Genomic DNA, 27,305 nt, shown 5'->3' on the forward strand with positions numbered 1-27,305 from the left:
AAAATACTAATAAAGGTGAGTATCCTTTTAGTTATCTGTTTATTTCTCTTCAAAGAAATGTTTTTTTCACTGTTCATTTTCTACTGCAGCACTTCTGATCCTGGATACCTTGTTTTGTTATGATGGGGCATCATGTGCTCTGGGCTGGCCTCGAACTCACTATGTAGGCGAGGATGACCTTCAACTTTTGACTTTTGATCCTCTTGTTTTCACTTCCCTAGTGCTAGGATTACAGACACATGCCACCAAATCCAGTTTATTTGGTGCTGGGGACAGGAACACCCAGGGCTTTGTATATGCTAGGCAAGCGTTTTACCAACTGAGTCACCCACCCTTAGTCCCACTGTTAACTTTTATTTATTTATTTTTTTGTTTTTTGAGACAGGGTTTCTCTGTGTAGCCCTGGTTGTCCTAGAACTCTCTCTGTAGACCACTCACAGAGATCCACCTGGTTCTGCCTCCTGAGAGCTGGGATTAAGGGCGTGTGCCACCACCACTCGGCCCCACTGTTAATTTTTCTTAAAAATATTTTTTATTCTCTAAAAGAAAACACTTGGGGGCTAGAGATGGTTAAGCTCTTCCAAAGAATTCAAGTTCAATTCCCAGCACCTCCATCAGGTGGTACACAACTGCCTGTAACTCTGGCCCCAGGGAATTCAATGCCTTCCCCACTGGGCACCTGCACACATGTGTGCATAACCACCTCCTACACCCACATAATTAAGAATGCGTCTAAAACGTTAAGTCAAAAACAGGCACTTGTGACTACATTGGTCAGAGTGCTGCTCCTTCAGCCATTCCCTACCTGTGTCATCAAGCCTCATTATATCATCCCGTAAATTGGTTCCTCCTGTGGTCGCCATCACTTTGGCACCTCCCATATGCTTGCTGACCTGGATGCAAATTTGACTGACCTGGAGAGCAAGTTCTCTAGTGGGCACAATCACCATAGCTAGAAAATGTCCAAGAACAGAGGAAGGGGAGGAGAGAACATGTCACATTTTAGAAGCTTAAGAAGCTATAAAAATAGTTTCACTGGGGTATTAAGTCTAATCACGCAGGCATAACATAAGACAATATTTCTAAGAGTCTTAAACTACATTTGACAGAAGAGATTCACTAAACTATAATAAATGCCTCCTGCTCAGATTCTACTTACATCATATGAAAGTAAAGTGAGGTAATTATAAACTTAAAGTTGGAAAATTTGAGAAAGTTTTAGAGGTGAAATCTTAATTATAGGAACTGACTCCAGAGGAAACTATAGAAATTTGCTTCTTTTCCATCGTCTAAGCTCTTAAAACTCCCAAAGCTCAAGCCTTTACAACAGAAGCACTTAGGAGCCCTGCTTACACAGCTCCCACAAGGGAATTCAGTTTCATAGGCCATAAGCAGTAACAACTCATTTAACCTCTCAACAATTCAGTTTTCTTAACTAGAGGGCAATAAAATTTACTTTTCTTATCACACACACACACACACACACACACACACACACACACACACACACACACGGATATGCTCAACTGTGTGTCATATAAAACTACCCTGAAAGTGGGAAATCCCCTTTAAAAGTTGGGATCACTTTTAGACAATTAAGCCAAATACTGTAAGAACAGAATAAAGTCTGTAACAAGTCTGGATTGCATAACTTTGGACCAAGAGTAAAACCTACAACGCTCCAAGTGTAACCAGTTTCTCTCTCACACATTCTGTCCAACTAACCTTGAATAGTGTCCTTCTTCAGGTCCAGCCGCTCAAGTAAGGGGATGAGGTAGGCACCGCTTTTGCCTGTTCCATTTTTTGCTCTAGCTAAGATATCCCTACCAGATAAAGCGATGGGAATGCTCTCCTCCTAAAACAAGGCAACGGAAAAATTACTTGTGAATAAAAGCAGTCCATAACCAGATTCTTCTCCAAGTTATATTGAAGAATAAATACCCTTCTCCATACTGCTTTCAAGTGTCCTGTTCAGATTTTGCATGAATGGCAAAGACCCAAGTGGACTGATTAGAAGTGATCATTAACACCATTATGAACCAAAAATTTCCCAAAACTGTTCACAGAAAATATTCTGAGTTTAATCCCGGAGTAACAGAAAGGGCAAGTGACGTAGGCTTGGTGGTACACACCTCTCATGCCAGAGGCAGAGGCAGGCAGATCAGAGTTCAAGGCCAGCCTGGTCCTGACAGCCATAGATAATCTCTCTATGCAGAGAAAGATTCTGTCTCAAAAATCAAACAAAAAACCAGAGTGCCTATATGTGTATACAAAGAAAGTAACAGAGGAAAAGGAAATCTCAAAGAGCTGTAATAGTCCTGAAACAAAAAGCCAGACACAGTAGCTCACGCCTGTAATCCAGTGGGCAGGAAGTGAAGACCAGTTTGACTTATATAAGAGCCTGTGTGAAAAAATAGCACCAACAACTCCAAGGAAAGAGTATATAGCATATGCTATTTTCAGGCCAATAAAGCCAGAAAAAAAACTGAACACTGGACTGGAGATGTAGTGACTGAATGCATGGTTAGTCATTTGCAAGGTCTTTGGTTCAATGCTCAGCCCCAAAACCAAACCAAACAAACAAAAAACCCAAACAAACAAAACAACAAAAAACAAAACCCAAAGCAAGAAAAAAATTGTAGATTAGACAGCTTCTCCTTACACAAAATAGAAATATAGCAGTAACCTAAAAACATTTAACCCTGGGTCCTAGGAGGCACTTATTTTTTATTTTATCAACCTCCAGTGTCTTTCCCAACTTCTTCGTCCTGAATCATGTTCAACTGAAGATGCCATCACTTAAGTGAAACTTCATTTTCTTGTTTGGTTTTTCAAGACAGGGTTTCTCCATGTTACAGCCCTGGCTGTCCTGGATCTCGCTCTGTAGACCAGGCTGGCCCTGAACTCACAGAGATCCACCAGCCTCTGCATCCCAGCACTGGGATTAAAGGATGCGCCCCCACTGCTCCCCTCACTTTCCCTTTTGAGCTTACTGTGTCATGTATGTTTTCAATAACCACAACAAAAATAATACTTATAATCTGGGACACAGTAAAGGATAACCAAGTGACTGAAAACTAAGCACACACATAGAAATTAAAAGGGAAATAGGCACAAATTAAGACAGAACCCACTGTTCAGCTACAGATTTCCTACAACCTGCTCACAGACTTGTCACTTAATGAGCTCTAAGTTTGTAAGACAAGGTGGTTAGAAAGCGTTCGTGTAAAGTTAAAAAAAAATTAAATTTTGTGTGTGTGTGTGTGTGTGTGTGTGTCCGTCCCTGCAGAACAAAGTGTCCAAGTCCTTGGAGGTGGAGTTATAGACAGTTATGAGTCACTGAGGTAGATACTGAGAACCCAACTGAGGTCCACTGCAAGAGCAAGTGCTCTTAATTATTAACCATCTCTCTCCAGCTCCATAAAAACCAAGGTTTTTAAAATTCAGGGGGAAAAAACCCTCTATAATTTTCTTAAGGCAAATATCTATGTAATAATCTAGTAATTAAATTTAAAAAGTGGTGGTGGACGCCTTTAATGCCAGCATTCAGGAGATAGAGGCAGTTAGATCTCTATGAGTTCAAAGCCAGCCTGGTCTACAGAGGTGAGTTCCAGGAAAGCCAGAGCTGTTACACAGAGAAACCCAGTCTCAAAAGAAAAAACAACAACAAAAACTATGTTCTTCCAACCTCAAAACTGACATTACAAGTCAGCTAACTATGCAAACACTCATTTCTTATCCCCAAGCTTCATATAATGTCTCAACTTCATTGCACTTCAGAGACAAACAGCTTTGGTCATGAAACACTAGAAAAGACAAGGTTACTAAAAAACAGTAGGAGCTAGACATATTTAGGCATAGAACCCTTCACGTTTGGGAGAAAAGAAACTTGTCTTCCTTACAAAAGCTTCTTTTCCCTTATTCATCTCAAAAAAGTCAAAGCGTGAGAAACACTCGGCGTTCCCTGACTTGTTTCTTCATATGGATTCTCTCCGCCTGCAGCTCGGGCTGCTCTCAAACTCGTGGGGAGCCTCTTGCCTCTGCATCCTGAGTACTAAGATTACAGGCATGAGCTGCCAAACTCAGTGAAATACTTCAAAGACAATGTTTTTAGAAAATTGTAGTTTGTTTTAGAGCCTTTAGCCTCACCCCCCACCCCAACCCCTGGCAGTTCCTAGAGTAAATTAAGAGTTTATTTTATAACTGAACAGGCTCAGAAAAGACAGGAAGAGCACTTGCTGTACAAGCCTGCTGACCCATCCCTGGATCCCATGAGGAAAGGAGAGGCCAACACCTGAAAGCTGTGCTCTGACCCCCCTCCCCACCTCCTTCCCCACATTCTGAAAATGTGCAGGAAAGTCAAAGAATTGAGCCTGCTTATTGGCTCTGGAGCTCCAAATTCAAAATATTTTTGAATAAAAAGGCCAAATATAGTAATTTGCTAATTATACCAAATATATTTTATATTATCTAAATTGAGAATAACCATCTATATATGGCTTTTGGAGGAGAGGAAGCAAAGGGTCGCTTGTAGCCAAGGCTGGCCTCTTAACCTGCTACGTAGCACAAAATGACCCTAAAATTCTGATCCTCCTTTTCTCCATTTCCCAGTAAGTGAGTCAGTTATCTTGCTCAGTTTATTTGGTGCTAAGGATCAAACCCAGGGCTCCAAGCAGGCTGAGCAGGCACCCTACTGAGTCACAGCCTGGGGGGAGGGGAGAGAAAGAGGTGGGGGGGGAGGGAGAGAGAGAATAAATAAATACATTCATACATATGACCACTTTTTAAAGTAAAGCTCAAGGACAGTTTGTTAGGTTTAAACACAAACCCCGAGTAGGCCAGTCGTGGATCTCAGCAACTACTGGGAGAAAGAAGGAAAAGGGCCATGGAATTTAAAAAGTCAGCTACAGGGGAACAGAGAGGCTTCAGAGAAAAGTGGAAGCCAGGTGGTGGCAGTGCACGCCTTTAATCCCAGCACTCCAGAGGCAGAGGCAGGCAGATCTCTGAGTTCAAGGCCAGCCTGGTTTACAGAGAGTTCTAGACAGCCAGGGCTACACAGAGAAACCCTGCTTCGAACTCTCCCTATCCACAAGGATACAGAACGAAGAAAAATGGTAAATTATGCTCTTCTGAGTAATTCAGAAAAGTGAGAAATTTTTAAATGATAGCTTTTCTTCAAACTCTTCCACAAAAAAGGGAAGAGCCCCTTTCAAAACACAGAAAGTTTTCATTAGTCATTATTAAAATAAAAATTAAATCATATCTTAAATGATGACAGATCACTTGGGTAGTATTTCTGAGAATACAAATACTAAAAAGTTCTGTTTGTTTGTTTTTTGGTTTTTTGAGACAGGGTTTCTCTGTGTAGCTTTGCGCCTTTCCTGGAACTTGCTCTGTAGACCAGGCTGGCCTGGAACTCACAGAGATCCACCTGCCTCTGCCTCTGGAGAGCTGGGATTAAAGGTGTGCGCCACCACTGCCAGCTCTGTTTGTTTCTTAAAAACAGATTTTTATCTTTTGCATGTGTAACCCTGCTGACTTGAGTCCCATACCCAAAACATGTCCTCTGATTTCCATGTGTACCATTGCAAGTATGCACACACACACTCTCTCACAAACACACAAATAAAAATTTTAGAAATTAAAAATAAAAAGATTAGCTAGGTGGTGGTAGCACACGCCTTTAATACCAGTGCTCAGGAGGTAGGGGCAGGCGGATCTCTGTGAGTTCTAGGCCAGCCTGGTCTACAGAGCCAGTTCCAGGCAGGTTCCAAAGCTACATAGAGAAACCTTGTGTCAAAACAAACAAACAAGCAAAAAACAAAACAACAAGAAAGTTTAAAAAGAAATACAATGTCCAGTGAGACAGGGCTGGCTGGGGTGGGTCAAAGTTCTTGCCTGTTGACTTTGAGCATACATGGAAAGAGCCAACTCCTAAAGGCTGTCTTTTGACCTCCACATGTGTGTCATGGCAGTCACATTCACAATAAATGAAATTAGAAAAAAAAACATGAGCTATCCTTTAGCATAATATACCATGCCACCGTAAAAAAAGGCAAAATTCCTACTCATACTTGTTGATAAAGGCTAAGAACCAGAATTCATGGGGGTGGGCATGGAGGTGGTGTACATCTTTAATCCCAGCACCGAGGCAGAAGCAGGAGGATCTCTTAGTTTATGGCCAGCCAGAACTACATGCTAAAACTCTAGGTGGCGGTGGCTTTTCTTCACTTGGCACTAAACCCAGTGCCTGGTGCACACCAGGAAAGCATTCATCACTGCACTCTACCAACAGGCTTTTCTTTAAGACAGTTGTTATGTTACTATGTACCCCAGGCTATCATGAAATCATGAAACCCAGGCTACTGACTTTAAAGGGGTACACACCTCTACAGCCCACTATCAGGAGTATTTCTAGCAAACCCTAAAAGCTTAAAAAAAGTGTTACTCATGGTGGTTCAAAACTTTAATTCCAGTACTCAGGAGGCAGAGATACGAGGACTGCCATCAGCTTGAGGTACCCTGGGCTATTAAGACACTAACTATCTCAACAAAATAAAACAAAATGCTGAAAAAAATGTTCAGTGACAAGTGTCCTGTTCAAAGTGATAAAACAGAGTAAGGAAAGTCCATTCACCTCTCTCATTTACTTCTCATTGGAAGTAAACTACAACAGATGGTTAAATATATTTAAACTACATATTTATATGTATGTATTAGAAGAAAATATGTAACTTCAAATTTTTAAAACTAAAAACAAACAAAAGCCAGGAAAATACAGATTCACAACCACTGACATATGCCTATATCAATTACCAAAAGGAATAGCTCTATGGTTTTAAAATTATTACAGAATAAGTCACAAACAGCCATGACTTCCACCCCCTACCATATTTTTTTCTTTCTTTTAGAGACAGGATCACATGTAGCCCAGCTGGTCTCCTGATGTAGCTGTGGATGACTGTGAACTTCTGATCCTCTTGAGTGTTGGGATTGCAAGCATGGACCACTAGGCCTGGCTGACAGTGCCAGGCCACCCGGTTTATGTGACACTGCTCATAAACCCAAGGCTTTTCAGACATGCTAGGCAAGCCCCCTACATCCCTAGTCCTTAATGATACATTTTCTACCTACAATCCAAGTCACAGGCATCAGATGATAATGCTTTCTGTTTAGTTTCACAGAGAGCATTAATGTCTGCTTACTATACACAGTAGTCAACAAGAAAAGCCGTGAATTTGGCCTCCTTATGTAGCTGTGGATGACTGTGAACTTGTGATCCTCTTGAGAGTTGGGATTGCCTTCTGGTCTTAATGCCTTCTTCCTGCTTTGTTTCTATTTTGTTAATCTTCTGTTGTATCAGAAGCTGCCATTATTACCACAGGCTGCAGGTTTTAACAGGCTACCCACACACTACTTGATTCCACAGCATTAAAAAAAATTAAGATTGAGGTTGGGGATATAACCCATTCCTCACATTGCAAAAACACAAATAAAAAGTTAAGACAGTTGGTATTGAGGGTTTCTCAATGCCTGGCTACAAAGTTCTTTAAAGGGTATGAATTGGGGCTGGAGAAATAGCTCAGCGATTAAGAGCACTGACTGCTCGCTCTTCCAGAGGACTAGGACTCAATTCCAAACACCCATATGGCAGTTCACAACTGTCTGTAACTTCAGTTCCAGGGGACCAGACACCCGTGGCAAAACACCAATGCACATAAAATATAAACAAACAAATGAAGTTTTATGAGTTTATCTTCTCCTTAATCTTGAGTTCCTGATATTCCTTCAATAAATGTCTTTTTCCTTGAGTTAGAACCTGTTAGTGTTCTATTGCTACAACTGAAGAACAGCACAATTCCTGGTTCTCTAATATTAAGAGATGCTTCAGAATAGAGTAGCATCCACCAAAGTTCAAAATGCCCATCCACCTGCATTTGGAGTAAATGCTTCCTCTCAAATCCTGGTTAAGAATCTTAACTTCAGTTAGGTATTAGTCCCAGCACTCAGGAGGCAGAGGCAGAAGGATCTCTCTGAGTTCGAGGCCAGCCTGGTCTACAGAGCAAGTTCCAGGACAGGCTCCAAAGCTACACAGAGAAACCCTGTCTCGGAAAAAAAACAGAAACAACACCAAAACCAAAAAGAGGAACACACCCACACTTGTTGTAGTGATAACAACAGAGAAATGCTAGACTTGAAGACGGAGAACTCGGTTCTTTAGCTCTTACTTCAGCTCAAGTAACAACTCACTAAAGGAGTCAGAAGGCTGTAATCATGTTGTATAAGCTATTCAGCCTTGTTAGACCTAGTTGACAAAACAATCCAACTTTCTTGACCTAGTATGGAATTCTGATGCTAACAGTAAGAAGTTTCCATTTCCCCCTCAATCATGGACCATCATTTCTTTGCCTTGTCCAATAAATTGAGGGCGTGAATATTAGTTTAGTAATAGTGTTTAACTAACATGACCAAGCACAAGGACCTGAGTTTGAATTCCCCAAACCCACATAAAAGCCAGGCCAGGAATGATAGTCCCTATTTGTAATCCCTTAACTCTATGGTGAGATGAGAGGTGGAGACAGAGAGTCCTCAAGGTCCAGCTAGCCTAGCCTGGCATATACAGCAATTAGGGGGAGGGGAAGGACACAGGAGACCCTTTGCCTTAAAGTAAAAGACAAGGACCGACATCCAAAATTGTTCTCTGATCTCTACATATCACATCTCATCTCCTCTCTTCTCTTCTCTCTCTCTCTCTCTCTCTCTCTCTCTCTCTCTCTCTCTCTCTCTCACACACACACACACACACACACACACACACACACACACACACACACTCACTCAGAATCTCAAAGTGAGTGCAGTGCAGAGCTAGCTATAGCAGATTCCCCGGCCCTCCCAAGGAGTGTGCTCTACCTTTAAAATAAAATCACTCTCTGGACACAGGGCTCAGAGTGAGCACCCATCACAGGTGGCTACATCTAGAGAAGACAATTTCATATGCCTCATTCTCCAACAATCTTACAGCTAATTCATAACTAAATTCCATCTCTCAAAAATGGATCAGGAGGCTAGGCAGCTGTAGTGCACACCTTTAATCTCAACACTCAGGAGGCAGAGGCAGATTGAGCTCTGAGTTTGAGGTCAGCCTGGTCTACAGATTGAGTTCCAGGATAGCCAAAGCTATGCAGAGAAACCCAGTCCCGAAAAAGTAAAAAACAAAACCAACACAACAACAACAAGCCAGGTGTGACAGCAAGGTCTTGTAAACCCTAAGGAGGCAGGACAGACAGATCCCTGGAGTTCACCAATAACCAGTCTAGCCTATCTGGTGACTATTTAACACTAGAGAAAGAAAACCTGTCTCAAACATCAATACAAAACGGGTAGATGGTAAGTGATGAGTAACACCCAAGTCCGCCCTCTGGCCTGTGCAAACACACACAGCAGAAAGTTTATCTGAGAACTGATAACTCATACCTGGAATTCCAGTACTTGGGAGGATAAGCCAAGAGGATTGCTACAATTTCAAGGACAATCTGGGTTATACAGTGCATTCCAGGCCAGCACGGGCTACAGAGTAAGGCCCTGTCTTCAAACATACACAGAACCGCAATAAGAAAAAAACAGTAACGGGGTGGGGGGTGGGGGTAGAAACCAACCCACAATTCAAATATACACAGCTTAAACATCTAGTCTAAAAGGCTTTAATATTTTGGGGGAAGATATCCATTAAATGGTTTAGTGGTTAAGAACACTTGCTGTTCCTGCAGGGGACCCAGGTTGGGTTCTCAGAATCCATAGAATCGCCAACTCCAGTTTCAAGGAATCTAACACTGTCTTCCGACCTCTGGGACCAGGCCTGAACATGGTGTACATACCCAGGCACAGGCAAAGCAGTCACACACATAAAATAAATAAATAAAAACAAACAAAAAAAGTCCTTTAAAACTATACTCTTGGGGTTGGAGAGATAGCTCAGTGGTTAAGAGTTCTTTCAGAGAAATCAGGTTTAATTCCCAGCAACCACATGGCAGCTCACAATTAGCTGGCTCTAACTCCAGTTCCAGGGGATCCAGAGCCATATTCTAGCCTTAGCCAGCACGGCACCAGGTGCACACACACAGTGTGCACTTATATACATGCAGGCAAAACACTCACATACATAAAATTAAAAAACAAACCAACTTTGAAAAATGAAACAACTGCAGTCTTAAATACTAGAAAAAGATGATCATTCATTTTAAGAAAGGAAAATGAGAAAATGGGATAACAGCTGAGCAGTGTTACACACCTTTAATTTCAGCAGGAAGCAGGCAGATCTGTTTGAGGCCAGCCTAAGTCTACAGAATGAGTTCTAGTATAGCCAGGACTACAGACACAGACACAGACACAGACACACAGACACACAGACACACACACACACACACACACACACAAAAAAAAAAAACCTGTCTTGAAAAGCCGAAATAAGAAAAGGAGTAAGGAATGACTATGGGTAGGTAGGAATGAGGCCCAATGGTCCATGCCTTCAATTCTAGCACTTGGGCGGGCAGGAGGGTCTTCAGTTAAAAGTTAGCTTATCTATACGGCAAGATTCTGTATAAAGAAAAATGAACAGTAGAAGGCAGCCCATTCATTGTATGACTGGACTCCTGTATTAGGTGATCTGCAAATTTCTTTTTGGATCTACAATTCTCATATTGCTTTCTTAATTCTGAATGATTCTAAGAATCACTATTTTATGCTTTCCATAGATGCTAGGTTTGATCCTTGGTACTGCATAAATTGGGTATAAAGTTTACAGTCATTCTTGGCTGCATAAGGAGTTCAAAGTCAGAAGTAAACAAGGTCCCTTTCTGTCTAATAATAAATTAATATCTCACATATGCAGGCACACATGCCGGCAGGTGCTCGCATCAGGTGTGGTGGTCTACAGTTTTAATCCCAGAACCCAGAAGGCAGAGGCAGCTGGATCTCTAAGTTCAAGGCTAGTCTAGTCTACATAACAAGGACAGCCAGGAATTCACAGGGAGACCCTGTCTCAAACCACAAAGAAGCCACATCCTGTTGGGTGATATTTTGTTTGTATTCTGAAAAATAAAGCTTACCTGGAGATCAGAAGATAGAGCTAGCCACTAGTTAACTATAGAGGCAGGCAGTGGTGGCTCATGCCTTTGATCCTAGCACTTGGGAGGCTCATGCCTTTAATCTCAGGAGGTGGAGACAGGATCCCCTCCTCCCCCAATTGGGTCAGACATAGAGATAAGAAGTCTCTAGTGGCTGCTGCTCTGCTTCTCTGATCTTTCAGCCCAATATGACTCTTTTTCTGATGGTCTTAGACAACTCTGTGAAACCGTTATTTGAGGACCACCCCCCCCTCCCCCCCACCCCCCCCACCCCCCCCAAAAGGGGCATCACCCATAGGTTAAAAACCACTATCTTAGAAGATCATTTCTAGGCTGTCCTATCTTCCTTGATATATAATATGAAAATGCAAACAACTCCAATTAAAAAGGTACCCACTGTGTAATATTAAAATTATCTGTTCTCAGCCAGCTGTGATGGCACTGACCTTTAATCTTAGCTCTTTGGAGGCAGAGGCAAGTGGATCTCTGAATTCAAGGCCAGCCTGGTCTTACAGTAGAGTTCCAGGACAGCCAGGGCTACACACAGAAACCCTGTCTTGAAAAACTAAAAAAGTACTTCATAGATTCCAAGGTCAGAGTGTAATAAGCATAAGATAAATAATTCTAAGTATCATGTTACACCAAAAGGAACCGTTCAATAAAAATGAAGAGTTTATCACAAATACATGTATGAACCACCCCGAAGGAGTGAAATTTGTAACAACTGAGACACAAAAGCATGCTTTTAAAGAAAATCGTGAGTCCTCACAAATATACATGAAGCAGGAAGGAGAAAGGCTGGTAGTAGATCTCAGTGGTAGAGTGCCTGGCTAGCGTGACCAAGGTCCTGAGTTCAACTCCTAACATCACAAACCCCAAATACTCTTTTAAAGGCACATATAAGGGCAAGTTCTTCTTTATATGGGCCAAATGTGGAAGGATTGCTTGAGATGAAACTTACTACAAGAAACTCAGTACAACCCAGACTGATGAGATCATGAGTAAGGATGGTAATTAGGAAAATACAATAATGAAGAAAGTTTGATAAAGACAATGATAATTTGTTTGGTCTTTAAATATTCTCTAGAATGTTGACTAGGAGGGGGCAAAAAGTAGTTGCCATCATTCATTATGGATTAAAAAAAATCAGACAACACTTGGACAAACTAATCCAAATTAATGACATCACCCATCAGGCTATATGCACCTTCAAATTTGATACCCTGAGAAACCTGTAACAGGAGTTTTGCAGTATTTTTGCTGAGAAAGTATGACTTGAGCCTAATCACAGGGACCCATCAGAGATGTCTGTTTAAAAAAATAAATCGAAGAGACTGGAGATATAGCTCAATTGGTAGAGTGCTCCCCAAGCACACACAAAACCCTGACTTCGATTCCCAGAACTATATAAATACAATATAAAATTTTACAAACCTATAACCCTAACTTTCTTGTATAGAAGGATTAGAAGTTTAAGGTTACTCTTGGCTACACAGAGTTTGAGGTCAGCCTGGGATACATGAGACCCTGTCTAAAAAATAACAGGGCCAGTAGATAAATGTACTTGATGCTAAGTGCAACAACCTGAATATGATCCCCAGTACCTACTTAGAAAAAGAGACCCTGACTGCTGTAAGTTGTCCTCTGACCTCCACACATCTGTGCACACGCTCTTAAAGACATACACACAATGTTAAATCAAAAGCTAGGGGCTGAACAGACAGCTCAGGTGTTAAAACCACTGGCTGCTATTCCAGAAGAGCCCAGGTTTGATTCCCAGAATCTACATGGCAGTTCACAATCACTTTTAACTCTAGTTCCAGGGGATCCAACACCCTTGCCTGGTCTCCTCAGGCACTGCATGGCACTGCACGCACATGGTGTACAGATATACATGCAACCAAAACACTCACACATAAAATAAAATTAAATAGGCTGAGCATGGTGGCCCATGGCTTTTGATCCCAGCCTGGTCTACAGAGAGAGTTCTAGGACAGCCAAGGCTATTACACAGAGAAACCTTGTCTTGAGAAAAAAAAAAAAGTAAATTTAAACTCACCAAACAATAACAAAAAAAGCTCTCTTTCTCTCTCTCACACACACATCATCCCCATTCTTAGGAAATATATACCAAGAGACTCACAAGTAAAGGGAAGTGATTCTATAATTTAACCTGTACAAGCTCAAGAAAGGGGCTGGAGAGATGGCTCAACAGTTAAGGGCACTGACTGCTCTTCCAGAGGACTTGGGTTCAATTCCCAGCACCCACATGGCAGCTCACAACTGTCTGTGTATCTCTCTCTCTCTCATATATATATATAAAGTTCAAGAAAAGGCTGAGAGTGTTGATGTTTGCCTGTAATCCTAGACTTGGGAGGCTGAGGCAAGAAACAAAAGCTCAAAGGCCAGCTTCGGCTACACTTCCAATTTAAGACTAGTATGGACTAGATGAAACCCTGCCTAAAAAAACCACTAAAAAAATTCAGAAAAATACTGTACATGTGTACACACACACACACACACACACACACACACACACACACACACACACAATCACACTATTCCCACAGGTAAAAAAAAAATCAAGTAGGGGCCAGAGAGATGGTTCAATAGTTAACAGTATTGGTTATGCTTCCAGGCATCTTTAACTCCAGTTCTAGGAGTTCTGAGGCCCCCTTCTTTCTTCTACAGGTACTAGACATATATGCAGACAAAACGCCCATATGTATAACTTCTGTTTGTTTATCAAGACAGGGTCTCTGTAGTCCTGGCTGTCATGGAACTCACTCTAGACCATGTTGGCCTTGAACTCACAGAGATCTATCTGCCTCCTGAGTTCTGGGATTAAAGGCGTGCACTACCGCCCAGTTATAAAATGAGTATTTTTAAAAATGTTTGTTGAAGTGTATAACGCATGATACATAACTTTCATGTAACAAAAAAGGTAAACATACCTGAATAGGAGAGGGCTTTTCCCAGCCCATTTCAAAAATTCCCATTAGCAACTCCCGTTTTAAACAGTAATCTTCAAACTCATTTCCTTTTGTGGAGGTCACATCCTAATCAAACAAACCAATAAAATAAAATACAATCCTGGTTCTTTCATAGTTAGCATGCTTTAAAAAAAAAGTGCCTGATGGACCCGAACCTTTTATCTACTTCATCTTACAAATACATATTACTATTGCTTTAATTTCTATTTCAGCTTTCCCTGGAGAATAACTCAACAAATACACACCACTTAAACATGGAGCTTTGGGAAAAGCCATGTATGACCACTGACTAAGGCAGAATATTTCTACATAAATAACATTCAGTTAATGACAAGATATGAAATCCAACCCTAGTTCTCCTACTCACTAGCTAACAGTATCTTTGGCTATGTCTGGGTTTCTGAAGCAAAGAGCTTTGATATTTGTGGCCAGTAATTGTTTTGAGGCCATTTCTATATGGATCCAGAGGTGACAACAACAACAACAACAACAACAAAATACCTTAGTTATTGTTAAATGTTCCCTTGGTTACAAAAAAAAAAAAAAAAAAAAAAAAAAAAAAAAAATCACCCTTGGTTGAGAATATTGGGATAGAAGAACTCTGAATGCCTGTTCTTACACATTCATATACAGTGGATACAATACCTAGTCTGAATATCTGAGAGGCTAAGGAAAAAAACTTAGAAAATTAGGCTAAGATATGCAGTTGGAAGGTGGGGGGAGGGGTAGTGCCCAGCTTTAATCCCAGCACTCAGGATGCAGAGGCAGGTGGATCTGAGTTTGAGGCCAGCCTGGTCCTCAAAGCAAGCTCCAGGAAAGCCAGGGCTACACAGATAAACCCTGTCTCAAAATAACAAAAACCAAACCAAACAAAAAAGGAGATATGAATATGCACACATTACTTTTACACTATACATATACACATTACTTTTAATATATGCAACACCTTATTATTACATAATCCCAAAGACTGGTAGGATTTTTTTTTTAATCAATCTACCTATTAACTATAGTTTCAACCATTTCAAACTGCTTTAAGATTAAATTTATACAGCCTCTGCCACATACTGAAATCCTATTTTGAAAAGCCTGAAGATGCTCAAATATCTACCTGCTAGCCTGTTGGGACATGCCTAACTAGACTCTCGGCACTAAGGAGACTGAGGCAGGAGAACCCAGAGTTTGCAGTAAGCCTGGACTATATAAGACACTATCTCAAAATGAAACAAAATACAAGAAAAGGACTAAACACATGGTGTCACCTCACGTAACCACTTTACTTGTAACTGCCCCACTCTCCCATTTTTGAACTCTACAACCCAACTTACCGAAGTTTTGATTCTTAGATCCTTTGGAGGGAGTTTTAAAGTCTTTTTCCAGTCATCACCAGGTCTAGAGAGAATACAGTAAACATAAAGTTATCACAATTCATAGCTTCCTCCTTAATGCAAATGTTTATTTCAAATAGTACCACCTCTCTAAAAAGCACAGTAAGTTTAATACACTCCTGTACTTAATTAACAAGAGCATTAACGAACATGCTCTTTGGGAAATCATCTAAGGGAGATGAACTTACAAACAGAAGTGCTGAGAGCATCCATCCTCCTATGATTAGAAGTGTAAGTGTTTATCAAAACATGTTTTATTTGATTACTGGTATTTTAAAAAATTTTAATTAGCCACAAACATTTAACACCTAGATTTCATGAAAAGGCTGTTTCTGGATTTTCTTGAAAAACTGCCAAATCCACAACAGTTCAGGGAGACACACCTTGGCAATAATGTTTCAAGTTCTTGTTTGGTAACAGTTCGGCAGAACTTAGTAACTATAACCTTTTCTTTTTCCTTCTTTATTTAATGCTAAGAAATTGAACCCAGGTCCTTGGAAAAGCCAGGGAGTTCCCAGTGGGCAACCTAGTAACCAGAACTTAAAATCAACAGGTGCTGCTTTTCAACAGTAAGTACCTTACTTATTCAGCACAGTACCCTCCATCATCCAAGCCTGTAACTTCTGCTAACTAGCTGATTCTCGTTAAAACTAAGAGTGTCTGTAGTCCCAGCTATCCAGGAGAATGAGGCAGAGAGACCACCTGAGCCTGGAAGTTCCAGGCTAGTCTGAACAACAGGAAGGAAGACCTTGACTCAAAATGCAAAAGCACAAAGTCCTGACATTTCTAACAGATGTTGTCTTGATTCTATTCCTTATCCTTCTGTGATGTGTCACCAATTACTTCCCAACCCTCTATTCTCTCACAAACTAATAATTTTATCAGTAATTTATACAATGATGAAATGATGACACACACCAGGTGATTCCAGCACTTGGGAGGTGGAAGTAGGAGGTTTAGGAGTTCAAGGTTACCCCTGGCTACATAGTTACTTGGAGGCCAGTCTGGGCTACATGAAGAGCTATCTCAAAAAAAAGCAAATTAGGTAATTTATGTAAAAAAGCCAGTACTAACACAATAAGAACTTAGCTTGGTTTATCTAATGCTAGAGCCTGCATAAAGAGCAAACAGTATAACACAGGTACCTTTCTTTTAATTTAAATAAAAGCCTGCTATATAGCCCACATTGGCCTTGAACTCATGATCCTCTGCTTCTGTAGACACCACTGAACTTTCTAAGCAAAAACACCAGATAACAACCTAGTAAAATAGCTTGCCATAGTCAAACTCAACAATGCATAATATGTAAGATATAACACAAAAACTGGCCCACAATACACTCAGATATATCTTAAGAGTAGGAAAGCAAAATGAGGAAATAGGTGACACAGGTAAGTACTGAAGAGTCTGAAACAGCTGATGAAATCAGAATCCTTCAAGAGATAACACACTCAGAAAATGCCAGAAGAAAAACTGTTATCTCAAATCAAAAACTAAGTGAACAATACTTTCATAATGAAGTACATATCTGCCCTTAGGAACCGCCGAAAGGAGCCTCAATTTTCCGATTTTTGTTAAAATAAACTTCATTTATAAAATATTCTCATTTCTATACTAGTTAAAACTAATCCCACTGTGGCACTAATCCCAGCACTTGGGAGGCAAAGGCAGGCAGATCTCTGAGTTCCAGGCCAGCCTGGTCTACAGAGAGAGTTTCAGGTTAAAGGTTACGTAGTGTGGTCCTGTATCAAAACAACAAAACAGTGGGAATTCTTAGAGACCAACAATAAACCACACAGCAGTAAGTTATACATTCTAGTAGCCAGGGCTAGGGCAGACTACTTTTCCCAGAAAGATCCATAATACAGTTCAAATTCAGTATAGTGACACACACCTATAATGCCAGCATTCAATCAGGGCAGGGCCACAGAGACCCCATTTCAAAAACAAAACAAACAAAAAACAAAAACACAAGTCAATAAACCAAGTATCACTCACTATATGAAGATTTGTAAATGTTAAACCATTTTACATAGGTCTGTATTCTTAACAGAAGCCCAACTTCCATTGGGGTGAAGTTTTAAATGTTAATTCCTTATAAATCAATCTTTAGAATGACAGCACCCTCCCCCCCCCCAAATAAAGGGTTTCTCTGTGTAGCTCTTGCTGTCCTGGAACTTGCTCTGTAGACCAGGCTGGCCTCGAACTCAGAGATCCGCCTGCCTCTGCTTCCCGAGTGCTACAATTAAAGGCATGTGCTTCCCCCACCCCCAGTGAGACTCTGGTCTTTAAAAAGTAAGTCTGCGGCTGGGCAGTGGTGGCGCACACCTTTAATCCCAGCACTCCGGGAGGCAGAGCCAGACGGATCTCTGTGAGTTGGAGGCCAGCCTGGGCTACAGAGTGAGTTCCAGGACAGGCTCCAAAGCTACACAGAGAAACCTTGTCTCAAAAGAACAAAAAACAAAAAAACAAAACCCAAAAGTCTGAATCTTTAAATTTGCTTTTCCAGGGGGCTGGTTAAGAGCGCTGGCCTAGGTTCAATTCCAGCACCCACCAGGAGGCTCCCCACCACCTGCAACTCCAGTTTCAGTAGAGACATGCATGCAGCAAAATGCCCATGCATATACAATTTCAAAACAAAAAATTTTTGCTACTTTAAACAAATTTTATTTTTCAAACTTTCAAATAGCCTCTAACTGTTGTATAAAGTAGGGCAAGTTGTAGTGTAACATTAGAAGCCAAAAAGGGGGGAAAAAGAGTCAGGTGTGGTGGTGGCTCACACCTGTAACCCTAGTACTTGGGAGACTGACACAGGAAGACCGCCACAACTTCCAGGTCAGCCTGCGCTACAGAGTAAGCCTGTCTCTAAACACCAGAATGGAATCATTTTATTCACATTTAAACAAACAGCACATTTATTTCTAAACATAGTAATTTATAGATGTCTATGTTCATCACTTGCTCAGTTAATTATGGCAGAAATACATTATTCTATCACAAATACCTATTGGCCATAACAAAGTCATCCGCCCTCCATCTGCAATCAAAAGGGTTAATTTAAGGCACGAGGCAGTCAACAACAAAAATACACAGAAACTGTAGGTCTCCTGAGCTCTGCTTCTAACACTTACTTGATAGTGGCGGCCATGCTCTGGGCTTGCTGCTGGGTGCCATTATTGATTGTGTTGGTGTTTTTCAACTGGTTCATCTGTTGCTGTGTCGGTGTGCCCCCTCCTCCAGGGCCACCACTGGGCTTCACAGGGCCCCTCAGCTGACCATTCTGACTGGACAGACCCATTATAACAGGGTTCTCTGTTCTGGCTGTGCTCATGCTTTGTTAACTGCAAAGGTGTCTCTTCCAAACTTCAAAACTTTTCAAAGTCAGTAGAGAAACTGTAATAACAGTTTATGAGGCTCTCCAAAATGAAGAGATAAATAAGTCTTGCTCAATATATGAGTCCTTTATTGCAATTTCAGGCAAGCACCTGTGAGTCTCTGAACAGTAAGCAGCAGGAGTTAACTTGCTCTCATGCACCGGATCAACTTTTTTTTTAAGCCCTCTAACAAGCTTGAATTATATCTGAATTCACTCACTTTAATCTGAAACAAAGAAAAAAAATGAAATTAGCAAACAGCAAAGTCAGGGTGAGAAGCTGTTCCCTTTTAAAGAACTCCTAACAGCCACATGCAGGCCAAACCACTAGTTGAGACAGTAAAGACAGAGTGAGAAACTGCCTTAAAAACTCAGTCTACATGGATTCCAACCTCACACATTTAAAATTTTGAGATCAAAGCAACCTAGAGAAAATGAGGCAGAAAGATACTAAGGATAAAATTCAAATTCACTGTCAAATAACAATCTGGTCTTCAATCTCCTTTGATCAATTCTCTCCAAGTCCTACCACCTCCAAAAATCATTGCATTTAATTATATTAAGACTTGAAACTCAATTTACTTAATGTAAATTTGAACAAGGCAAGACAATTCACTAACATTTAATTTCTGACAGCAAAAACCAAGATCTTAAATGAGAAAACTGTTTCAAAAAATACAAAAAGATTTATCAGTTTCAACTACAGAAGTTGTCTTTTTAATAAAGTTTTGTCCTTATCAAAATAAATAAAGCAGTCAAAAGATCTGTATGGAGCAATCTACATGTAAAAAATCTTTTGCTTGAAAAACTAAGACTCCCTCTAACTACAAAAAACAAAAACAAAACAAAAAAAAAAACCAACCAAACAAACACGCTCAAACTAAAAACTGTTAGTGTTGCCTTTCAACATTTTTCAGAAAGTATATCCTAATTTAAAATAACATTGTTTTAAAAAAAGAAATTTCCTGTGGTTAAGGGGGCAACCCCAGGGGGTTAAACAAAATTGTTAACTTTAATAAAATTCTCCCAAATACCCAGAGTACTAAGTCTAATTAACAGTTATTTTAAGAAAGAGTTGGTCAACCTCCTCTATTTTAAACTGTTCCCCAAATGGAATTCTCAAGATTTAGTAAAAAAAAATTGCCAAGGCCCAGAACACAAGCCCAACTTCTTTGGTTTTATCTAGTAACTCCCTTACATTTTACCCTCTCCCCAAACACTAGCTTAATCGGTGCTGGTGATTTTTTTGCCATACACCACCAATGTGTCCCACATCCAAAATTATAAAGTCAAAAGATATCTCAAGTTTTGTTAGCAAATACTGGCTGCTAAAACGAAACAAAAAACTTTATACATCAACTTGCTCACAAATGTGGCTTATCACATGAAGTTGTTTGTTCTGTTAACAGGTATTTTCTGTATTGACAGGTTCATATTATGATCAACAGTATCAGGTACGTCCAACTGGAAGGCTTACCTGTTTGCAAAGTGCTAAGAGGATGAAGGGGGCAATCTCTGAATACTAAAGGACACCATCACTACTGTCAATCATGCACAGTAAGACCTCCTATTGCCTTAAATCCAAAGTGAGACTGCTCCCTTCTTAAACTGACACCTGCACGCAGCTTTACATCTCAGGGGAGAAAATATTCTTCCTACCCTTCCCAATTTAGATTTGCAAGTTATATTCCCACATTAAAAGAAAAAAAAAAACCCACGAAGGCACGTAGACTTAGTTGGGAGGAGCCCCTGGCGGAGTTAATTACAGCACTTCCCAGACCGTGGTTAGCAATTGACAGTTTCACACCCAAGACAGTATCATCTGCTCCAACAAGGGCTTTTGTTTGCAGATGCAGCGCAATTTCTCTAAGCCTCAGCAGGAAGTTAGGGTTATTCTGAAGGAAAAGGGGGCTATGGGAAAGGGAAGAGCCAAGCCAAGGATTGGAGTCCGGTAACCGTAGGGCACTAATTCCTCGCCCCCTCCCCCAACCCCACTCTCCAAATCCAGTTCTCTCCCATCAAAACGCAAAAGGGTCCGGTGCCCTGCAATCCAATCTGCGCCACAAGAGCCGGAACCAGCTCCGCGGGTCGGAAACAATAGGGACTCCCCTCAGAGAGCCCGGAAGAGAACCCCCGAAGTGGAAAAAAAAAGCCTCTCCTTTGCTCTAAGTCTCCCTACAGCCCCCGGTTCCCACCGACCTGCAAGGCCTACTTGCAGCCCGGGAGCTGCGGGGCCTCTCCGAGCCCAGTCTCTGGACAGCACGGCCCTGCCGCCCCCCACAGGGCAGCCGGGTCCCGGCCGCCGCTCCATCTCCTCTCCCGTGGCCACACGGCTTGCCCCGGGCCCTCGGCCGCTCCACCTCCGGACCGGGCCGCACACATTCCCACCGCTCCACTCCTCTCCGCCTCCCCCGCTCCACTCAGCGGCCGCCCGCCCGCCCGCCCGCCCGCCCAGCCGCCCGTCCGTCCTCCCCGGGCCGGGCCTGGGCCTCGGGCCTCCGCCCCAAGCGTACCCCGCCGCCCGCCCGAGGGGGCTCCCCGCCACCTCCATGGCCCTGCCGACCCCGACCACACCGCCTCACCCCCACGCCCCGCGGCTCGGGCCCGACGCCTACCACCGAGGCCACTCCCGCTCCGCACCCTCGGTCCTTTATTGTTGACTCGAAGCTCCCAAAATGGCGGCGGCTCCTTCCTCCTCGGAAACCTCCGCCCGCCCCCACCCGGCCCCTCGCCGCGCCGCCCGCCGCCCCGCCCCGCCCCCGCCGCGCCGCCCGCCGCCCGCGCCGCCGCCGCCGCCGCCACCCCGCGCTACCTCGGCCGCGGCTCCGTGTGTCGGCGCCCCCGAAGTCGCCGCGGGGCTGAGCTGCCTCGGCTCCTCTGCCCCCTCCCTCGCTCGCCGCCGCCGCCGTCTCCCTCCCTCCCTCCTTCCTTCCCAGCCTCTCCGCATGGCGGCGGCCGCGGCTCCTCCTCCTCCCTACAAGATGGCGAGAGCTCGGCAGCTGCAAACGCCGCCGCCGCCACCACCGCGGCGGCGTCACGGCTTCCTCGGTGCGGCGGACGAGGGTCGGCAGAGACCATTCTCTGCCGGGGCCGAGCTCAGGGACCCACGGGGCTGCCTCCCGGGAGGGACGGACGGACGGACGGACGGGGAGGCCTTGCCTGCAGAGCAGAGGAGACACAGTCGGGGAGTGAATGGTGGCCGGGTCCCGTCGTCCTTGTCTCCGTCCCTCCCAAGCTTGGCTCGCGGGTCCGGGCCCGGAGGGAGGTCCGCTGACTCCCGACCAAGGGCGCGCTCCGAGGGCAGCCTGCGGCGGGCTCGGGACCGGGGAGCTGACCTGAGATGGCCGGGAGGCTGGCTGCTGCGAGGCCAGGGCGCACCCTCCACCCAGGGACGCGCGGAAGTGGGGCCGGCGGGGCCCACGCTCCTGGGGACGCTGCAGGAAGGGGCACCGGCCCCGAGCCCGCTCCCGGGAAGAGCGGGAGCCGGGAGCGCGCCCTCGGTCGTGGGCTACTTCAGCCCAGAGTGCGGGCGAGGTGACCCCTTTGTTCCTGCCCGCAGTGACACTCTTCTAGAAAGAAGGGCGGCCCGCCTCCGCGAGCGAGGACTCCCTTATGGAAATGGTGTGAAACCGGTAGCTTCTCCTGTCTGACCCTCACCTGCAGAGATGCTTGTGCATGTGTTTCTACGGTTTTCAGATCCCAAGGTCTTCACAGGAAAACAAGCCGTCTTGTTCCAAGTAAAACAAACATTTAGAGGTAAAATTGAGCTGGTCCAAAGGGAAAGCAAAATCCTGAGTCTCACACAGCTGGTAGGCTGGAAATACTGACAATGGCCAAACCATATGTGACATTAGACTCCATCCCCGAACACCGACATTAACGGGCCCCGGACAGTCAATACTTAGTCACGAACTGGCAGCTCCCATTTTTCTTTCTTTTTCTTTTTCTTTTCTTTTTTTTTCTTTTTTTTTTTTTTTTTTTTGGCGCGGCTTCCAACTTGAGACCAATCAGAGAGAGCCAAATATGTTCTCTAAACCAATGATTCCCTGCTTCTAGCCCTCCTCCTGATTTCTTGCCAACAACATCCAATCAGAATAAGCCTGAAGCCTTTCTTCCCTCCCACCCCAATTTTTTCTTTTACAGGAGCGCTTAACTTTTTTTTTTTTTTTTTCCCTTTGAGGGCTCAAGTCGTTACCAAAGGCCAGTGGATGCTTGCTGACCTCATTGCCATAGCAAGCCCCGAACAAATAACAGCCTGTTGTCATTTGGTGATTTAGTTCCAGAAGACTGTGCTTTGTTGCAAGACAGCTTCTTGCATTGTAGCTCTGGCTAGCCAGGAACTCATGGCTGGGATTTACAAGAGTGTGCCACCACACTAAGCACTTTTTATTATTATTATTATTATTATTATTATTATTATTATTATTATTATTATTATTATTTTACCTTTTACAAGTCTGAGTTTTTAAAGCTTGACATCTCCCATCCAGATTTTAAAATGGCTACTCATGCAAGGGCCCACACCTGGAGAGAAACTAAGTGAGCTAAATGATCCCTTAAGAAGAGGTATGAGGGCTGGGCAGTGGTGGCGCACGCCTTTAACCCCAGCACTTGGGAGGCAGAGCCAGGCGAATCTCTGTGAGTTCAAGGCCAGCCTGGGCTACCAAGTGAGTTCCAGGAAAGGCACAAAGCTACACAGAGAAACCCTGTCTCAAAAAGCCAAAAAAAAAAAAAAAAAAAAAAAAAAAAGAAGAGGTATGAGGCCTTGTTTGTCCCTTCTTGTTGTTTTTGGTTCTTGGTTTTTAAAGACAGGGTTTCTATATGTAGCCCTTGTTCTCCTTGAACTCTGTAGCCCAGGCTGGCTCAGACTCAGATCTGATTGCCTCTGCCTCCCCGAGGCGTGCGCCACCACTACCAGGCCTAAAGTTGTTTTTCTTTCTTTCTTTTAAATGTATTTTAGGGCTGGGGAGATGGCTCAGCTGTTAAAGGCTAGGCTCACAACCAAAAACATAAAATGTATTTTATTTGATGTGTATGGCTGTTTTGCCTACGTATGCCTGTGTATCGGATGTGTGCCTGGGGCCTGAGGCCGGAAAGGGGCCTTGGATCGCCTGAGCTGGAGTACAAATGATTGAGAGCCACCACGTGAGTGAGAACTAAACCAGGACCCTCCACAAGTGCAGCCCATGGTGGTGCACTTAACCCCTTAGCCATCTCTCCAGCCCCTGTCTGTCCCATTCTTAAGTGGTAGGGATTTGGAAGGACGCCTGTCTCTCGTGGGGTCCCTTTCCCCTACAGTCCCATACCCATTCAACATGTGGCGGCAGGTGTGTGTGTGTGTGTGTGTGTGTTAACCTTCACAAATAATTTTCAAAGAGGATTGGGTTTGAGTAATGACGAAAACTAAAGGAAGGAAACAAATGAAAGAAGCTGTATGAAATAGCTGTCCCCACTCAGTAGGAGCCCTACTGCCAGCACGTCAACAGTCGGCCTACTTTTAAGGTGGTCAAATACCCTTTCTACTTAGCTGTCTATGGCAGCCCTTTTCTGGTGGGAAGAATAGGAGTTTCACACTTAAATTGGCACCATTTGGACCTTGTATTAGGGTTTCTATTGCTATGAAGAGACACCACAGCAACTCTTTTTTTTTTGCGGGTGTGTGTATGTGTGTGTGTGTGTGTGAAAGCTGAGAGATCAGAGGAATAGAACAAGCCACAGCCAACCTCACCTTACCAACTCCTCAGCCTCCAGAGAGCTACTTCCTGTATACTCATGCCTATATACCTTTCCCACAGCAACTCTTATAAAGGAAAACCTTTAATTGGGGTGCCTCACTTACAGTTCAGAGGCTCAGTCCATTATCATCATGGTGGGACATGGCGGCATGCAGGCAGATGTGGTGCTGGAGTAATAGCTGAAGAGTCCTACATCTTGCAGGCAAAAAGGAAGAGGTCTGAAACACTGGGCAGTCTCTTGAGCATATGTGAGACCTCAAAGCCCACCTCCACAGTGACATACTTCCTCCAACAAGGCCACACCTCCTAATAGTGCCGCTCCCTACAAGATTATGGGGGCCAATTACATTCAAACTACCACAAACCTTTTTTTGGTTTTTGGAGATAGGGTTTCTCTGTGTAGCCCTGGCTGTCCTGGAACTCACTCTGTAGACCAGGCTGGCCTAGAACTCATAGATCTACCTACCTCTGCCTCCTGAGTGCTGGAGTTAAAGGCATGCATGTCCACCTCCCAGTCTCCATTTGGACCCTTTTGGTATGGGTTCAATTTTACTGGTTGTGAGGTCAAATGGTCACCATGCATATTTTCTCCTTAGTTCAGATTAGCACTGAGCTAAGCTTCCAGCTCTTATTTTTTTTTTTTTATAGATTTTATTTATTTATTATGTACACAGAAGAGGGCACCAGATCTCATTACAGATGGTTGTGAGCCACAATGTGGGTCCTGGGAATTGAACTCAGGACTTCTGGAAGAGCAGTTGGTGCTCTTAACCTCTGAGCCATCTCTCCAGCCCCCTCGTATTCTTATTTTTAAGGTGAATCCTTAAATCCATTAATGTCTTTGAAAAATACCTTTTTTGGAAAAAAAATACTTTTTTTTTTTTTGGACCAGGCTTATGTTCACACCCTTACTCCCATCACTTAGGAGGCAGAGACAGGCAGATCTCTGGGAGTTTGAGGCCTTCCTGTCTACATAGTGAGTTCCAGGCCAGTCAGGACTACACAGTGAGATCCTGTCTTTAAAAAAATCAGGTAAAGGTTTGTGGCCGGATGGCCCAGTGGTAAAGATGTTGCCACTAAACCTGACAACCTCAGTTTGACCCCAGGTCCAGAACTTAATACTTTACATTGTCCTCAACCTCAAATGTCTGCCCACATACAAAATTAAAAGTGATTTTAAAAAATACAAAGGAAGGTCTTGAGAGATGGCTCAGAGGTTAAAAGCAATTGCTACTTTTTTGTTTGTTTGTTTGTTTTTGGAGACAGGGTTTCTCTGTCTATCCCTGGCTGTTCTGGAACTCACTCTGTAGATCAGGCTGGCCTCGAACTCACAGAGCTCCGCCTGCCTCTGCCTCCCGTATTCTGGGATTGAAGGTGGGCGCCACCACCGCCCCATGCAATTGCTACTCTTGCCGAGCATCTGGGTTCAATTCCCAGCACCCACATGGCAGCTCACAACTGACTAGCTCCGGTTCCAGGAGATCTGACACCCTCCTCTGGACCAGGCCCAACCACACCTGCACATACATTCGGGCAAAACACGCATAGACATAGAAAAGTCAAACTAAAAATGAGATATTTGCTAATGCACATAGTATCTTTACATTTATAAAATATATACTTTTTCAGGAAAATGATTCAGAAATCCACCTCCAAGGTAAACAAATAGAAAAGTACTTTAGCAATAGGACAAACAAGGGTGGAAATGGGTTAGCCACATTTCCCCAAACAGCCAGATGTAGTTTGCAGAGTTTTAGTCTCTATGACAGGTAACGTCCCCTCACTACCACCAGCTAGGCAGCTCAGCCTACCAGGTGTCTTTGGGCCTCACTCATCAGGGCACATGTTTTGGTCTGCTCATCATCCAGAGGTCTTGCTGTTCATTTTGCTCCTTCATTTTCATAAGATTACTATGCATCACTAGTTTTTACCTATTAATTTGAAAATAACATGTGGCTGAAAAGACAGTGAAATCTGGAAACTAGCTTTTTAGGCATAAATTTACTTTGGTCTATTCAGATCAAGAAAAAGTTGACAGGGTTTTTGTGCCAGATGCCTTGGTCCCCTTGGGGACTTTCCAAGTTAGTTCTGGAACAGTTCCTGACAAATAACATTGTGGCTTTGTTGAGTTGCTGGGATGCTGGGATGGGTACCAGGTCCCAGCTGTACCTGAGCCTGTGACGAGATGCTGTCTCTGAATACTCTTCTCTTGAATGGACAGCAAAGAGCTCAAACAATCATGAAGAGTGCACAGCCACTGGAAGTAGAACTGTAATCTTAAAAATGAGGCCTGAAGCCAGGCGGTGGTGGTGCACACCTTGATTCCCAGCACTTGGGAGTCAGAGGCAGGCAGATCTCCAAGACTTTGCCAACCTGGTCTAACTGGGATTTTCAGGAAAACCAGAGCTACAAAACTAGAGAGAGCCTGTCTCAAATACGTATATAAAATGACATTGTTTTGTGTGTATACAGGGTGCAGATGTTCACAGTGCATGTGTGCAGGTCAGACAACATCTCTCTAGGCTCAGTCCTCTCTTTTTACTTTCGCCTGGGTTCCAGAGTTAAATTCCAGTTGCTGACTTGGCATCTACTGACAGCAAAGCGCCTTTACCTGAGGAACCATTCTGCTGGCCCCAATCTATCTCTTATTGCATTGATTTATTTGTTTATTTAGCTGTGGTTATCCTGGA

At 43.3% G+C, this 27,305-nt stretch overlaps 1 protein-coding gene across 5 annotated transcripts in view; it reads right to left on the reverse strand.

The window, feature by feature from the left end:
- Nucleotides 1–22,791, reverse strand: part of Ddx6 (DEAD-box helicase 6) — a 39,345-nt gene extending 16,554 nt beyond the window's left edge. Inside the window, exons 1-6 of one of the 5 annotated variants that reach the window (XM_028866382.2) lie at nucleotides 22,538–22,791; nucleotides 18,639–19,107; nucleotides 15,448–15,511; nucleotides 14,081–14,185; nucleotides 1,726–1,855; nucleotides 806–952 (exon numbers count right to left, since the gene is read on the reverse strand). In XM_028866382.2, coding sequence (XP_028722215.1) covers nucleotides 806–952; nucleotides 1,726–1,855; nucleotides 14,081–14,185; nucleotides 15,448–15,511; nucleotides 18,639–18,838 — 646 coding nt within the window. In that variant the 5' untranslated portion in view covers nucleotides 18,839–19,107; nucleotides 22,538–22,791. Of the gene's footprint in view, nucleotides 1–805; nucleotides 953–1,725; nucleotides 1,856–14,080; nucleotides 14,186–15,447; nucleotides 15,512–18,638; nucleotides 19,108–21,462; nucleotides 21,596–21,692; nucleotides 21,782–22,537 lie in introns of those variants that run through there. The other 4 variants (XM_028866379.2, XM_028866381.2, XM_028866378.2 and 1 more) reach the window with 4 other exon arrangements.
- Nucleotides 22,792–27,305: the final 4,514 nt, after the last annotated feature.

The sequence above is a fragment of the Peromyscus leucopus genome, chromosome 7 (genome assembly GCF_004664715.2).
Source record: "Peromyscus leucopus breed LL Stock chromosome 7, UCI_PerLeu_2.1, whole genome shotgun sequence".
NCBI classification, from domain to species: domain Eukaryota; kingdom Metazoa; phylum Chordata; class Mammalia; order Rodentia; family Cricetidae; genus Peromyscus; species Peromyscus leucopus.